General features: G+C 39.0%; 1 protein-coding gene across 1 annotated transcript in view; it reads left to right on the top strand.

The window, feature by feature from the left end:
- Window positions 1–9,934, top strand: part of NUPL2 (nucleoporin like 2) — a 24,818-nt gene extending 14,884 nt beyond the window's left edge. The window contains exons 4-7 of the mRNA XM_011973929.1: window positions 4,274–4,350; window positions 5,110–5,196; window positions 8,389–8,473; window positions 9,093–9,934. Of these exons, the coding sequence (XP_011829319.1) occupies window positions 4,274–4,350; window positions 5,110–5,196; window positions 8,389–8,473; window positions 9,093–9,670 (827 nt within the window). The 3' untranslated portion in view covers window positions 9,671–9,934. The remainder of the gene's footprint in view (window positions 1–4,273; window positions 4,351–5,109; window positions 5,197–8,388; window positions 8,474–9,092) is intronic.
- Window positions 9,935–13,816: the final 3,882 nt, after the last annotated feature.

Below are 13,816 nucleotides of genomic sequence, written 5' to 3' on the forward strand. Positions count from 1 at the left end.
TGTTTGGAAGTTCTGCATAACTCAGTGAACTGGCATTTTTAAAATGACTTATGTGTGATATTACAAAATTATGCATGGCTGAAAGTCCATTCTACATGCATGATAACCAGTGGATTTTAATATAATACCACAAAAAGTTCATTAGTATGGCTTGAGTCTGTGTTATAATTAACTTTTAAGAAACTGCCACTTGTCAAGTTTTGGTGTAGTATCAAAGAAAAATGTCCACGGTTACTTGAAAAAGCCATTTAAGTCTTCCTTTTCCAATACGTGTCTGTGTGAGTGCCCGTTTTCTGCATACACTTCAGTCAGAACAACATATTGCAACAGAATGAATGCAGAAACATATATAAGAATCCAGCAGTCTTCTATTAAGCCAAACATTAAGAGATGTATAAACATAAAGCAAGGCTATTAATCTTACTAAATTTTCATTTTTTGTTTTGGAAAATAGCTTTTTCATTTATGTAGATAGGTAATTGGTTTCTTTTAAATAAATTAATACTAAGTTTCTCAGTTTTCATTTCAAATGTGGTAATTATCAATGTAAGTAACCCGTGTAAACAAACATTCTTTGGGGTCCTTAATGATTTTTAAGAATGTAAAGGAGTCCTGAGACCAAAAGTTTGCGTACTTCTATCCTTTTGTGGTATTATATTAAAATCCACTGGTTTATCATGCACGTAGAATTAATCCATTGTATTAATAAATTAACTTTTTCTATGCAGCTATAATAGAATGATACTCCTTTTGCCCCATTTTACGAGACTTGAGAAGATTGTCACTCAAATCGTTTTCTGTGTTCTGTGGTTCAGATGAGGAATTCTGGTTGAGCTTGGCTGGAAGGAATAGGAGGCAATTAGGGGAACAATGTTCCTTTAGATAGAGTGGTTATCTATTCCTGGGAGGCAGTATTGGGAATGAGTCCTGCATAAAGAGAGGGTATCAGTTACGGGAAGATTTGGGGAAAACATTCCTGGCAGTAGGACTAGCTATTGCAAAGGCCCTGAGGTAAGAACAAGGTTGGCAGTGTTTACAGACTAGTGAGGCCTGAATTACTGGAGGAGAGTAAACAAGGGAAAGGAATATGACAGTAAGGCCAGAGAGATAGCCAGGGGCCAGATCATGTTGGGCCTAATTGCACTGGGCAGGCAGCCATGAAGAACTTTAAGCAAAAGAGGGACGTGATCTGATTAGGAAAAGCTAACTCAACATGCTGTGTGAGGGGGGATAAAAAAGGTCTGTTGGGAGCAGAGGCAAAAGTAGAGATAGGGAGACAGAAGACGTTGCTGCTTGTGACTAGAGTTCATAGCAGTGAAGACAGAATTGGTCATATTTGGGTTCTGTTGGAGCTTGAACTGGCAGGATACTGATTAATTAGATATAGGGAAAGAGAAATCCAAGGTGATTCCTAGGGTTTTTTGGCTTGAGGCGTCAGTAAAGATGGGGAAGACAAGTCATTAGAAGGAATCTAGGGTTCTGCTTTGAACATTTAGTCTTTCCTTTATTCTGAAGCAGGTGTCCTTTGAGTTAATAATAACTGGGTTACAAGGAATCTTTTGTAGAAAATATCTTGAACATTTTTTGCCTTTCTTAGTAAGTTTGCCCAATTACAAAGTTACAGCTTTTGGACCAGATGTGGTGGCTCATGCTTGTAATCCTAGCACTTTGGGAGGCTGAGGCAGGTGGATCACTTGAGCCCAAGAGTTTGAGACCAACCTGGGCAACATAGCGAAACCCTGTCTCTACCAGGGTGTGGTAGCACATTCCTATAGTCCCAGCTACCCAGGAGGCTGAGATGGGAGGATCACTTGAGCCCAGGAAGTTAAGGCAGCAATGAGCCACTGCACTCCAGCCTGAGTGACAGGAATGAGACCCTGTCTCAAAAATAAAAAAAAAAAACGGTTACAGTTTTTGCTTTAGAAAACTTGGAAAGTACAGAAATATATAAATAAAATAAAAATAACCTGTTATCACAGAGATAACTACTACATTTTAGTATATTTCTTTCAAAACATACACACACAAACATATTTCTTGTTTATGTATACAATTGACCCTTGAACAACATAGAGTTTAGGGGCACTGATCTTCTGTGCAGTCAAAAATCCACATACAAGCTTTGATTCCCCAAAAGCTTAACTACTAATAACCTACTGTAAGAGAAAAGAAAATGTTAAGAAAATCATAAGGGGTCAGGCGCGGTGGCTCACGCCTGTAATCCCAGCACTTTGGGAGGCCGAGGTGGGCGGATCACAAGGTCAGGAGTTCGAGACCAGCCTCGCCAATGTGGTGAAACCCCATCTCTACTAAAGATACAAAAACAATTAGCAGGGTTTGGTGGTGTATGCCTATAATCCCAGCTACTGGGGAGGCCGCGGCAGGAGAATTGCCTGAACCTGGGAGGCAGAGGTTGCAGTAAACCGAGATCACGCCACTGCACTCCAGCTTGGGCAACAGAGCAAGACTTCGTCTCAAAAAAAAAAAAAAAAAAGAAAATCATAAGGAAAAGAAAACATATTCTTCACATAGTGGAAATGGATCATCATAAAAGTCTTCATCCTTGTTGTCTTTAAGTTGAGTAGCACAGGGATAGGTGGGTTTGGTCTTGCTGTCTCAGGAGTGGCAGAGGCAGAAGAAAATCCCTGTACAAGTGGGCCCTGTACAGCTTTGTGTACAGCTGGCTCTTGAGCAGAACTGCAAGGGTCCACTTGTACAGGGATGTACAAGTTGTTCTATGTGTGTATATATGTATACCTATACATATATACATATACATATATATAATTAGGTTTGTAATCTAGTTTTTCTTTGTTTTGTTTTGTTTTTTTGAGATAGAGTTTCGCTCTTGTTGCCCAGGCTGGAGTGCAGTGGCGCAATCTCAGCTCACTACAGCCTCCGCCTTCTGGGTTCAAGTGATTCTCCAGCCTCAGTCTCCTGAGTCGCTCGGATTATAGGCATATGCCAACACGCCTAACTAATTTTTGTATTTTTAGTAGAAACAGGGTTTCGCCATGTTGGCCAGACTGGTCTTGAGCTCCTGGCCTCAGGTGATCCACCGGCCTTGGTCTCCCAAAGTGCTGGGACTACAGGCATGAGCCACCGTGTCCAGCTGTAATCTAGTTTTATTTATTTATTTATTTTTGAGGCAGAGTCTCGCTTTGTCGCCCAGGCTGGAGTGCAGTGGCGCAATCTCAGCTGACTGCCACCTCTGCCTCCCAGGTTCAAACAATTCTCCTGCCTCAGCCTCCCGAGTAGCTGGGATTACAGGCGCATGCCACCACGCCCAGCTAATGTTTTGTATTTTTAGTAGAGACGGGGTTTCACCATGTTAGCCAGGATGGTCTCGATCTCCTGACCTCGTGATCCATCTGCCTCAGCCTCCCAAAGTGCTAGGACTACAGGTATGAGCTACCGCGCCTGGCCCTAGTTTTATATTCTAATTTTTGCTTTCAGTTTGTTTCTGGTACTAAAAATATTAGAATGAGCACCCCTATACATAGTGACCTTTGTTTACATATATAACTATTTCCCAAGGTTAAATCCTGTAAATTGTATTATAAGTCACAGGATATGAATGTTTTTCAGGCTTGTGATGCTTATTAATAATTATCCCTCCCAGAAAACTTGTACCATTTTAATTCCCTTAACAATAATTTAGGAAATGATACATTTCACCACATTTGGAACAACAGTAAATACCAGCTTTTAAAATTTCTGCCAGTCTGATAAGTAAAGCATTTTATCTATATTTTAAGTTGCATTTAACTTTCATTTATTTATTATTTGATTTTTTTGTATGTGAATTGCCTGTTCATTATCTTTGCCCAAATTCATTTACTTTTCTCATTTATTTGTAAGAGCTATTTATACAGTAGGGCATTAGTTCTTCTCTTGTCATACATGTTAAAATTGCAATTTTCCTAGTGTACAATTTGCTTTGTAATTTTGCTTAGTATAGTTTCTGGCAGATTTTTTTAAATATAAGTTTGAATATAAGTGTAGTCAAATCTTTCTCTTGTGTTTGTTGTTCATTCTACCCCACCTATCTTTAGAAAATTCTTCCCCATTTAAAGATCAAAATAACCAACTATATTTTACTGTAATTTTACACTTTATTAAACATTAAGTAGAGTGTAGGCTTTAAGTTTCTTCCTTATGATTATGAAAATTTTCTAATCAACATTAGATATTTTCTTGTTTAGCACCTGTAGCTTTATTATCAAAATTATTGGCATTTATTTTAAAGATTCCAATTGATTCCTCACTTCAGGTTTTACAGACATTTCACCAGAGGAATTGAGACTTGAATACCATAACTTCTTAACCAGCAATAACTTACAGAGTTATGTAAGTTTGTTTCCTATTAATCTACTGCAATAACAGATGAGCTGTTAATTACTGCTTTCTTTATTGTGGCTTGTATTTTGGCAAAACCGACGAGGTCTATGATCTTTTTTCAGGAGAAGGCTATTTTTCTTTTCTATATTATTTTCATTTAAATTGGTTGGTTATTAAAATGATAGTATATTTTTACTTTAATAATTAGGAATATTACTATTTTTATTACAAATTACCTAACAGTCAGTCCCAGAAATGAAACCGTTTTATCATTTGACAGATATTTATTGAACATCTGTTAGGTACAGATCCAGTGATGAATGCTAGAAAAACAAAGTTAAATAAGATACAGTCTGTAATACAGATTAACACTTTCATATATCAGATATCAAAAAAAAAAAAATCTTGACAATAAGTTGAGTACCTGAAGGAAGCAGTTTAAATGCTGTATTTTTCTGTTTCTACAGTCATGATCATGCATTTCAACTAGTACATGTGTTCACCTCCCATCCAAATATAACTAACTACGTGCTGCCAGATGCTTGTGATATTAACCAGATGATACAAGGAGTTGAACAGGGAGAGGGAACTGGAGCTGGAATATCTTTGACAAACAGGCCAAGTCAATGCAAATTTTGCAAGTCATGGGCCATAAAACTGTTACATAAACCTTTCGTGATTTTGGCAAAGAAATATGTGAAGTTTTTATTGAAGAAACTAACTTAAACATACAATATTGAACTGTTATTTTTTGTCTTCCCTTTTCAGCTAAATTCTGTCCAACATTTAATAAATCAATGGAGGAACAGAGTAAATGAACTGAAAAGTCTAAATATATCAACTAAAGTAGCTTTGGTGAGTATGGGAGAGTTTTCTTGAGGGAAGTGTCTTACCTATTGCTTTTTTGAAGAGAATATTTTACTTTAGATTTGGAAAGCAAAACAAAAATTTTCTGTCAAGAATTATGATACACATTCCCAAAATAGCATCACTTAAGAGTCAAGGTCTTGAAATAGTTTTCTCTGTGTTCCTTGGTCAGAAAAGCAGAAATAGTTATGTTTTTTTTTTTTTTTTTTTTTTGAGACGGAGTCTGGCTCTGTGGCCCAGGCTGGAGTACAGTGGCGTGATCTTGGCTCACTGCAAGCTCCGCCTCCCGGGTTCACGCCATTCTCCTACCTCAGCCTCCCGAGTAGCTGGGACTACAGGCGCCCACCACCGCGCCTGGCTACTTTTTTGTATTTTTTAGTAGAGACGGGATTTCACCGTGTTAGCCAGGATGGTCTCGATCTCCTGACCTCGTGATCTGCCCACCTCGGCCTTCCAAAGTGCTGGGATTACAGGCGTGAGCCACCGCACCCGGCCAGTTATGCTTTTAAAAGCTTTTTAGGGTAAAGTTGTTAACTTTGGTAGTGCTAGTTTTGAATATGGCAAACTTATATAAATTCAAGTATTTAAAGTTATCTGTATGTAAAAAGAAATTACTTTGAACAATTATATGAATGCACATTTAGAATGTAATGTATCATTTTGCGACTGAAGAACACAGTATGTTCCTTGTCTTAAACAGAAATGCCTTTGGAAGATATATACCCACCTGTCTCCAAAGATCTATGGTCCTGACTGTAGCAAGTTCATTATCCTTATAAATAAAGTTATGATGTTTCTACACCCATTAAAAAGTTCTTAAGAATTTTATTTTAAAATAAGATATTCACATTTATAATTTTAATATTTCCAATTTCTCAGATGGTTTCTACTCTGTATAAAGGATATGAGAGTACTGTGTCCCTACACTTAGTGAATGGTTGACAGTCCCAACACCCCTCCCCTTTCTTAAATATGTGCTTCCTGAATAACTAGACTCTTGTGCAAGCTAATTTCTTTGACCTTTTAGTTGTTGTAATGCTATTTGAATTTAGTGGGACCTCTTGGAAGTAGTCTGTCCTTGTGTGGGAGGTGGGCCACCATCACCATGGATGAGAGCTGATGGAGAAAGGATAACTGAGTCCAAAGAACTGTGGAACTTCCCTCAGGGCTGGAAGGTCCCTGCTCTTTGCTAGCTGCCCAGGGCCCCCCAATAGGTGAGGATGTGGGACAACCCACCCATAGCTGACTTAACATGTATCAGTAGTTCATGCCTTCTTTATGCTGAATGGTAACCCATTGTATGGATATATTATAATTTATCATCTGCCTGTTAATGAATATTACACTGAGGAAGAGAAGCCAGACCAAAAAACAAAACCAATAGTGTAGACCATGTGATGCCATTTGTATGAAACTCTGGAAAAGACAAGTCTCATTTGTAGTGATAGAAAGCAGATAGAGTGGTTGCCAGGGACGAGGAGTTGAGAGGGAGTTGACTGGAAAGGGACACAAAAGAACTTTCAGGGAACAAAAATGTTTTGAATCTCGATTGTGGTGGTTGCAAGTTTGTTAGAACTCATTGAAATATATACAAAAAATGGATGCATTTTATTGTATTAGACTATACCTCAAAAAAAGTTGATTCTTTAAAGAATGCTCTTGAGGGCTGGGCGCGGTGGCTGACGCCTGTAATCCCAGCACTTTGGGAGGCCGAGGCAGGCAGATTATGAGGTCAGGAGTTTAAGACCAGCCTGACCAACGTGGTGAAACCCGGTCTCTACTAAAAATACAAAAATTAGCCAGGCATGGTAGTGCACGCCTGTGATCTTAGCTACTCAGGAGGCTGAGGCAGGAGAATCACTTGAACCCAGGAGGTGGAGGTTTCAGTCTCAAAAAAAAAAAAAAAACTTTTTTTGTTTGTTTTTTTTTTTTTGAGATAGAGTCTCGTTCTGTCGCCCAGGCTGGAGTGCAGTGGTGCGATCTCGGCTCACTGCAAGCTCTGCCTCCAGGGTTCACGCCATTCTCCAGCCTCAGCCTCCCGAGAAGCTGGGACTACAGGCACCTGCCACCATGCCTGGCTAATTTTTTTGTATTTTTAGTAGAGACGGGGTTTCACTGTGTTAGCCAGGATGGTCTCAATCTCCTGATGTCATGATCCACCCGCCTCAGCCTCCCAAAGTGCTGGGATTACAGGTGTGAGCCACTGCACCGGCCAGAGAATGCTTTTGAGGCTTCCAAGTGAAAGAAATCACTTATGTTTGCTTTGGATGATTAAGAAAGTCTTCTTGGAAGGAAGGAGCAAGTACAAAGTTCCTTGAAAGGAGGATTAAGATTTCAGTAAGCAGAGATGAAAGACATTTCTAGAGCACAGAAGAGCAAGAACATAAAGTACTTTCAGGGAATGGGAAATGTTTAATGGATATTTGGTCATAAGCTTTTAATTATATAATAGTGGATCTACTTCATTTCGAGTATTAAAGTTGACTGGGTATTCTATAAAGGTCCTTTTTACCTAATATCTAGATTTCTCTATAAATGCAGATCTAACCTTATAGACACTGAAAAAAATTTAAAAATATTTTTCTCATTATAATATCTGCTCATTGTAGGAATTTAGAAAGTATAAAAAAGCATAAATAAAATTTAAATCAACCGTAATTCATCAGCCAGAGACAATCACTGTTAACTTAATAATGTACATTTTTTTATGCATATTCGTATTATTAGTTGTGATTATACTGTTTATACAGTATTAGATCTTATCCTTTTCAACATCATATTATGGGCATTTTCCATGTTAAGCATTTAACTTTGCCTTTTTTAATGCACTTTTTTCTTCTCTTTTCTGTTCTTTTTTTGAGTCAGAGTCTTACTTTGTCACCCAGGCTTTCCCAGGCTCAAGTGATCCTCCCACCTCAGGTTCCCAAATAGCTGGGACCACTGGCTAATTTTTTGTAGAGATGGGGGTCTCACTGTGTTGCTGAGGCTCATCCCAGACTCATAGGCTCAAGCCCTTCACCATCTCAGCCTCCCAAAGTGCTAGGATTACAGGTGTGAGCCACCACACCCAGCCTTTAATGCACATTTTAAAAAATTGAATTTATCCATAAAATGTATAGAAAAGATACTGGAGCATTATTCATCAAGCACTTTATTATTTGCACACTTTTTTTTTTCCAGCTCTCTGACGTAAAGGATGGTGTAAATCAAGCAGCACCTGCATTTGGATTTGGCAGTAGTCAAGCAGCAACATTTGTGTCGCCAGGTAAGTGATAAAGTAATACAGGACTTAACTGATTTAGAAAAATTAGATTTTATAGGTTTCAAATTATAAGCCTGAATCACCATTTTAAATTACCTTCATAAATTCTACAACCTTCCATCATAGAACCTCAAAGCATTTGGCTCATTAGACATTTGTGAAATGGAGGCCAGATTGGGCATGTTCTTTGAAAGACACTTAAGCTTTAGAAGTCCATTTTAGGAATGGTTTTTCAGGAGTTTCGTAGAAGTACATAGCTATGATAGCAGCACCTTTGAGAACTTTCTTGTCACTGTGTTTAACAGCATAGCATTGTCTTCAGGTGGCAGCTCTGGTGAGGTAAGTAGAAACCAAAGTGAAAGTCTATTCTCTAGTCCCTGTGGTTTCTCCTTGGGTGAAGGTCAATCAAGGTGAAAATGGGATTCTTAGCAGAAAAGGCAGGAAGCAGGCTTTAGTGGGTAGTTCTAGCCTCTCATTTTTACTTTTCTCATCTCATCCTTCCAGTAAGCTTCTCAATACTGAAACATGACATAAATAAGAAAGAAAGATAGGGGAAGGAAATAATGGTGACTTTTTTTTGACTATAATAAATTTTTTTTCTGCTTTGTTTTGTTTTTTGTAGGCTTTCCAGTCAATAACAGCAGCAGTGATAATGCTCAGAACTTTAGTTTTAAAACAAACTCTGGATTTGCCGCTGCCTCTTCTGGAAGCCCTGCTGGTTTTGGGAGTTCCCCAGCATTTGGAGCTGCAGCCTCTACCAGTTCAGCTATCTCTACTTCTGCTCCAGCTTTTGGATTTGGGAAACCTGAAGTTACATCGGCTGCATCATTTTCATTCAGAAGCCCTGCAGCTTCCAGCTTTGGATCACCTGGATTTTCAGGACTTCCAACTTCCTTGGCAACAGGTTCTATTAGCGCTCCAGTGGCCCCAGCCTTTGGAGGTGGCAGTTCTGTGGCTGGTTTTGGTAGTCCGAGCTCACATTCTCACACTGCTTTTTCTAAGCCATCCAGTGACACTTTTGGAAATAGCAGCATATCCACTTCTCTCTCAGCCTCAAGCAGCATCTTTGCAACAGATAATGTGTTATTCACACCCAGAGATAAACTAACAGTAGAAGAACTGGAACAATTTCAATCCAAGAAATTTACTCTGGGAAAAATTCCATTAAAGCCTCCACCTCTGGAACTTCTAAATATTTAAAAGGGCAATTTTAAATACAAAAAAGAATGATGTTTGAAATTATTTTGAGTGATTCATATAGAGGTGCATATATGCATACATGTATTATTCATAAGGAATATAAGCTTCCATTAATAGTGATTTTAAATTTTATTTTTTCTTAAGTCTAAATATTTAAGTAAAAAGTAACAAAAACTCAGCAAGCAAGGGAATTTTTTTGTACTGTAATTTTGAATGGAACCGAAAAATTGTGCATGAATAAAGTACTTTTCTCATGCCACACCACTTTACTATCTCACCATTTAAAGTTTTAAACTTTTTTTTTAGGAAGGAGGTAATTTCTGGAACTATTAGGGGGAATATGCTCAAATATTTAGCCTACTGTTAGAATAAACATTAATAGCATGACTTCATGTTCAAGATTCTCTCAAAGAGATAAATCACAGTTTGTAAAGAGTGACAAGCTTTTATTTTTAGAACCATAGGGGCATTTCCCCCCCCATTAGTTTGAGACTGCCTCTCAACTTTGGCAGTCTCATGCACCACCATTTGAGTTTTCAACAATCTTAGGCTGCTTTTTATTTTGGCCTCACTTTTATAGAATTCTATTTATTCATCACATTAGTCTGTCAAATGGATGAGTTGTAAGAAACAAATTGTGATCTCATATGAGTAAATAATGTGTGTAGTGGGGTCAGGATTTACCAGTTTCTGTTTCTAGATCTTCTTAGGCATGGCCAGGTACGGTAGCTCACACCGGTAATCCCAGCACTTTGGGGGGCTGAGGCGGGCAGATAGATCACTTGAGGTAAGGAGAGTTTGAGACCAGCCTGGCCAATATGATGAAACCCTAACTCTACTAAAAATACAAAAAATAAGCTGGGCATGGTGGCAGGCACCTGTAATCCCAGCTACTGGGGTGGCTTGAACCCGGGAGGTAGAGGTTGCAGTGAGCTGAGATCACGCCACTGCACTCCAGCCTGGGTGACAGAGCCATACTCCGTCCCCTCTCCCCCCAACCCAAAAAAAAAAAGAATTATCGTGCGTGTTTGGATCTCCCTGTGTCCTCAGATTGAGGGAGTAAGATTTATATCTTATGTATGGATGATCCAAGAAACTAAAGGCCTGTCACGAGTTGAAGCAGGTATATCAGAGTTCTGTGCTCTCTCAGGCCTCAAAAATTACATCGCTAGCACTGCCAAAGCAGTTAGTAACACGGGTCTGGCATTGAGCTGATTTTTCTAAGTGAATATAAAACCTTATGTAATAAAAGATATACACTCCAAATGATTTTAACATATGCAAAGGATTCAGTCCTCAAAGGACCCGCATTCTCCATTTTGCTTTGTTGTTGTTGTTGTTGTTGTGACAGTCTCGCTCTGTAGCCCAGGCTGGAGCGCAATGGCGCGATCTCCTCTCACTGCAAGCTCCGCCTACCGGGTTCACGCCATTCTCCCGCCTCAGCCTCGCGAGTAGCTGGGACTACAGGCGCCTGCCACCACACCCGGCTAATTTTTTTGTATTTTTTGTAGAGACGGGGTTTCACCGTGTTAGCCAGGATGGTCTTGATCTCCTGACCTCGTGATCCGCCCGCCTCGGCCTCCCAAAGTGCTGGGATTACAGGCGTGAGCCACCCTGCCCGGCTCCATTATGCTTTTTGAGAAGCTGCATGACTCATTTGACAGTTCTGGAACCCCAGTGTTTGGGACAGAATCTATACTATACCCAGGGGATATATATTTGAAACCATGCTGGTGTAGAGATGGTAAATAGAGCATAAGTTCCTTTAGAAGGAGCAAGATTAAAACAAAAAGAGCATAAATTCCTTCTTTGGTCTCAAGCTCTAAAGACTTTCCAGTATTCGAACTAATACTTGAATCCTTGAATTTTCCTGCCCCCTGGGATGAGCCCTACACTACCTTTAAATTGCATACAAGCTCCCTGAGGTATCAGTTGAACGTCCCAGTGTCCTGGAAGGTCTCAGAGAATTCAAGTTAAAAGCCCATTGTTTCCAGCTGTGCCTGATTATAAGAATCACCTGGGGTGTTTGTTAAAATATATCTCCAGATAATATATCCAGATTACAGGGGCTGCCCTTTGGGATGGGCTTGGGAGTATGTCAACAGGTATTCCTTGTGATCTTTCAGGCAAGTTTGGGAAACAGGCCTATCCAGCTGTATTTGGGCTACTTAGTAATACCTGATTCGGGAATTTTAATTGTTGAAGTCTGTTTTCTGTGCTCCCATATACACAAAAATGTGGGAATTTAACAGAATCCAAAGTTTTTTAAAAAGCACAAATAAGTGCTACGGCTACTAAAAAAATTGAGAAACTAAAGCAGAGAGGCCCACAAAGTAGAATCTAGCACCATGCATGCATACTGGTGTCAGAAGTCAAGAAAACTGGTAACTCCCAGACCTAGGCTAAGGGGCATTGGGGCTTCAAAAAATCAGAAACAGTTAGTAATGAAGTGGCAGCAGCTGGGCATAAAGGTAGGTTGAGTGTTCAGACCCCAATAGGGAGGGAGTAGAAGGGAAAAGGCACCCACAGCAAGAGGATGTGCCAGCATCTTCTGGGTGGTATCTCCTAATCTCATATCCAGTGAGACTAGGAGAGCTGGACTGACTAAGAGGAATATCCTAAAATAGGCAAAAACAGCCTCCCTTCACAGCTGCTGCAATAGCTGTCCCTTTTACCAAAGGCCTAGAGCAAGTGACAGAATTGCAGATAAGGTATAGCAAATAAACTGATTTAACTCGCTTGATTATCTGATCACAGATTAGAATGGGAGAACAGTAACAGCTGAGAGCTGATTAGAAGGGGAGAGAAAGTGAGCTGACATTAAAACTAAAAGGAATGAAATGATTTAGCTACACAGTATTATTCATAAGAGTAAAATAATTCAACTTGAAGCATCAACAATGATTTAATTGTGGTAAATACATACACTGGAATACTAAATAGCCTTTCTAAATGACTTAATAGAGAATAACTATGAAATGTTTTCTGCAATCAGTGGACCAGAGTTTCCTATAAAAATAGCATGTACATTGTGATCCATTTGGAGGGAAATAATATATTCATGGGGGGGAGCCTAAAAGTTAACAATAATAGCTCAAATTTTAGTGAGTTTTTGCTATGTGCCAGACAATGTCCTAAGCATTCTGTATCTAGTATATTAGCAAATTGTCTCATCACAACCATGTAATCTAGGTGCTATTATAACAATCCTCATTTTCTAAATGAGAAGAGCAAGATTTGGAGACATTAAATGACCTATCCAAAGTCACTCAACTTGCAAATAGTTGAGTTGTAATTCAAATACTGAACTTAAAGGGGCCATGTTTAAACCACTCTGCTATACTAGATACTAGATTATGAGGCCACTTTGTCTTTTTTTGTATTTTCTACAATAGCATTAACTTTATATGTTTCCCCCATTTTTCTTCGTATGAGTACAATTTGCAGGTCCCACCCCAAACTTACTGAATCAGTCTGCATTTTAACAAGACCGACCAAATGATTTGTATGCACATGAACATGTGAGAAACTATTTCCTGTGTAAAGGAGATGTACAAAAATGTACACAGTATTGTTTATATAGCAAAACAGAAAGCACCAGAAGTCCATTCACGGGATAATGGATAAACTTTGGCATAATGGAATATAACTGTATAATGACTCTAGTTACTTGTATAAACAACCACCAGAAATGGGAAGGTACAGAAAAGTATGTACGATATACCATTTAAAGTACAAAAGAGCAAAACAATACTATAGTATTATTTATGGATACATAAATATAGGAATAATAGCATGTGGATAATAAGCACTGATATGATTTGGCTGTGTCCCCACCCAAAATCTCATCTTGAATTGTAATAATCCCCATGTGTCAAGAGCGGGACCATGTGGAGATAACTGAATCATGGGGCTGGTTTCCCTCATTCTGTTCCCATCATAGTGAGTTCTCATGAGATCTGATGGTTTAGGGGCTTCCCCCTTTGCTGGGCTCTTATTCTCTCTGCTGCTGCCATATGAAGAAGGATGTGTTTGCGTCTCCTTCTGCCATGATTGTAAGTTTTCTGAGGTCTAGCCAGCCATGCAAAACTATGAGTCAATTAAACCTCTTTTTTTTTTTTTTTAATTATACTTTAAGTTCTAGGG

The sequence above is a fragment of the Mandrillus leucophaeus genome, unplaced genomic scaffold (genome assembly GCF_000951045.1).
Source record: "Mandrillus leucophaeus isolate KB7577 unplaced genomic scaffold, Mleu.le_1.0 Scaffold140, whole genome shotgun sequence".
Lineage (NCBI taxonomy): Eukaryota > Metazoa > Chordata > Mammalia > Primates > Cercopithecidae > Mandrillus > Mandrillus leucophaeus.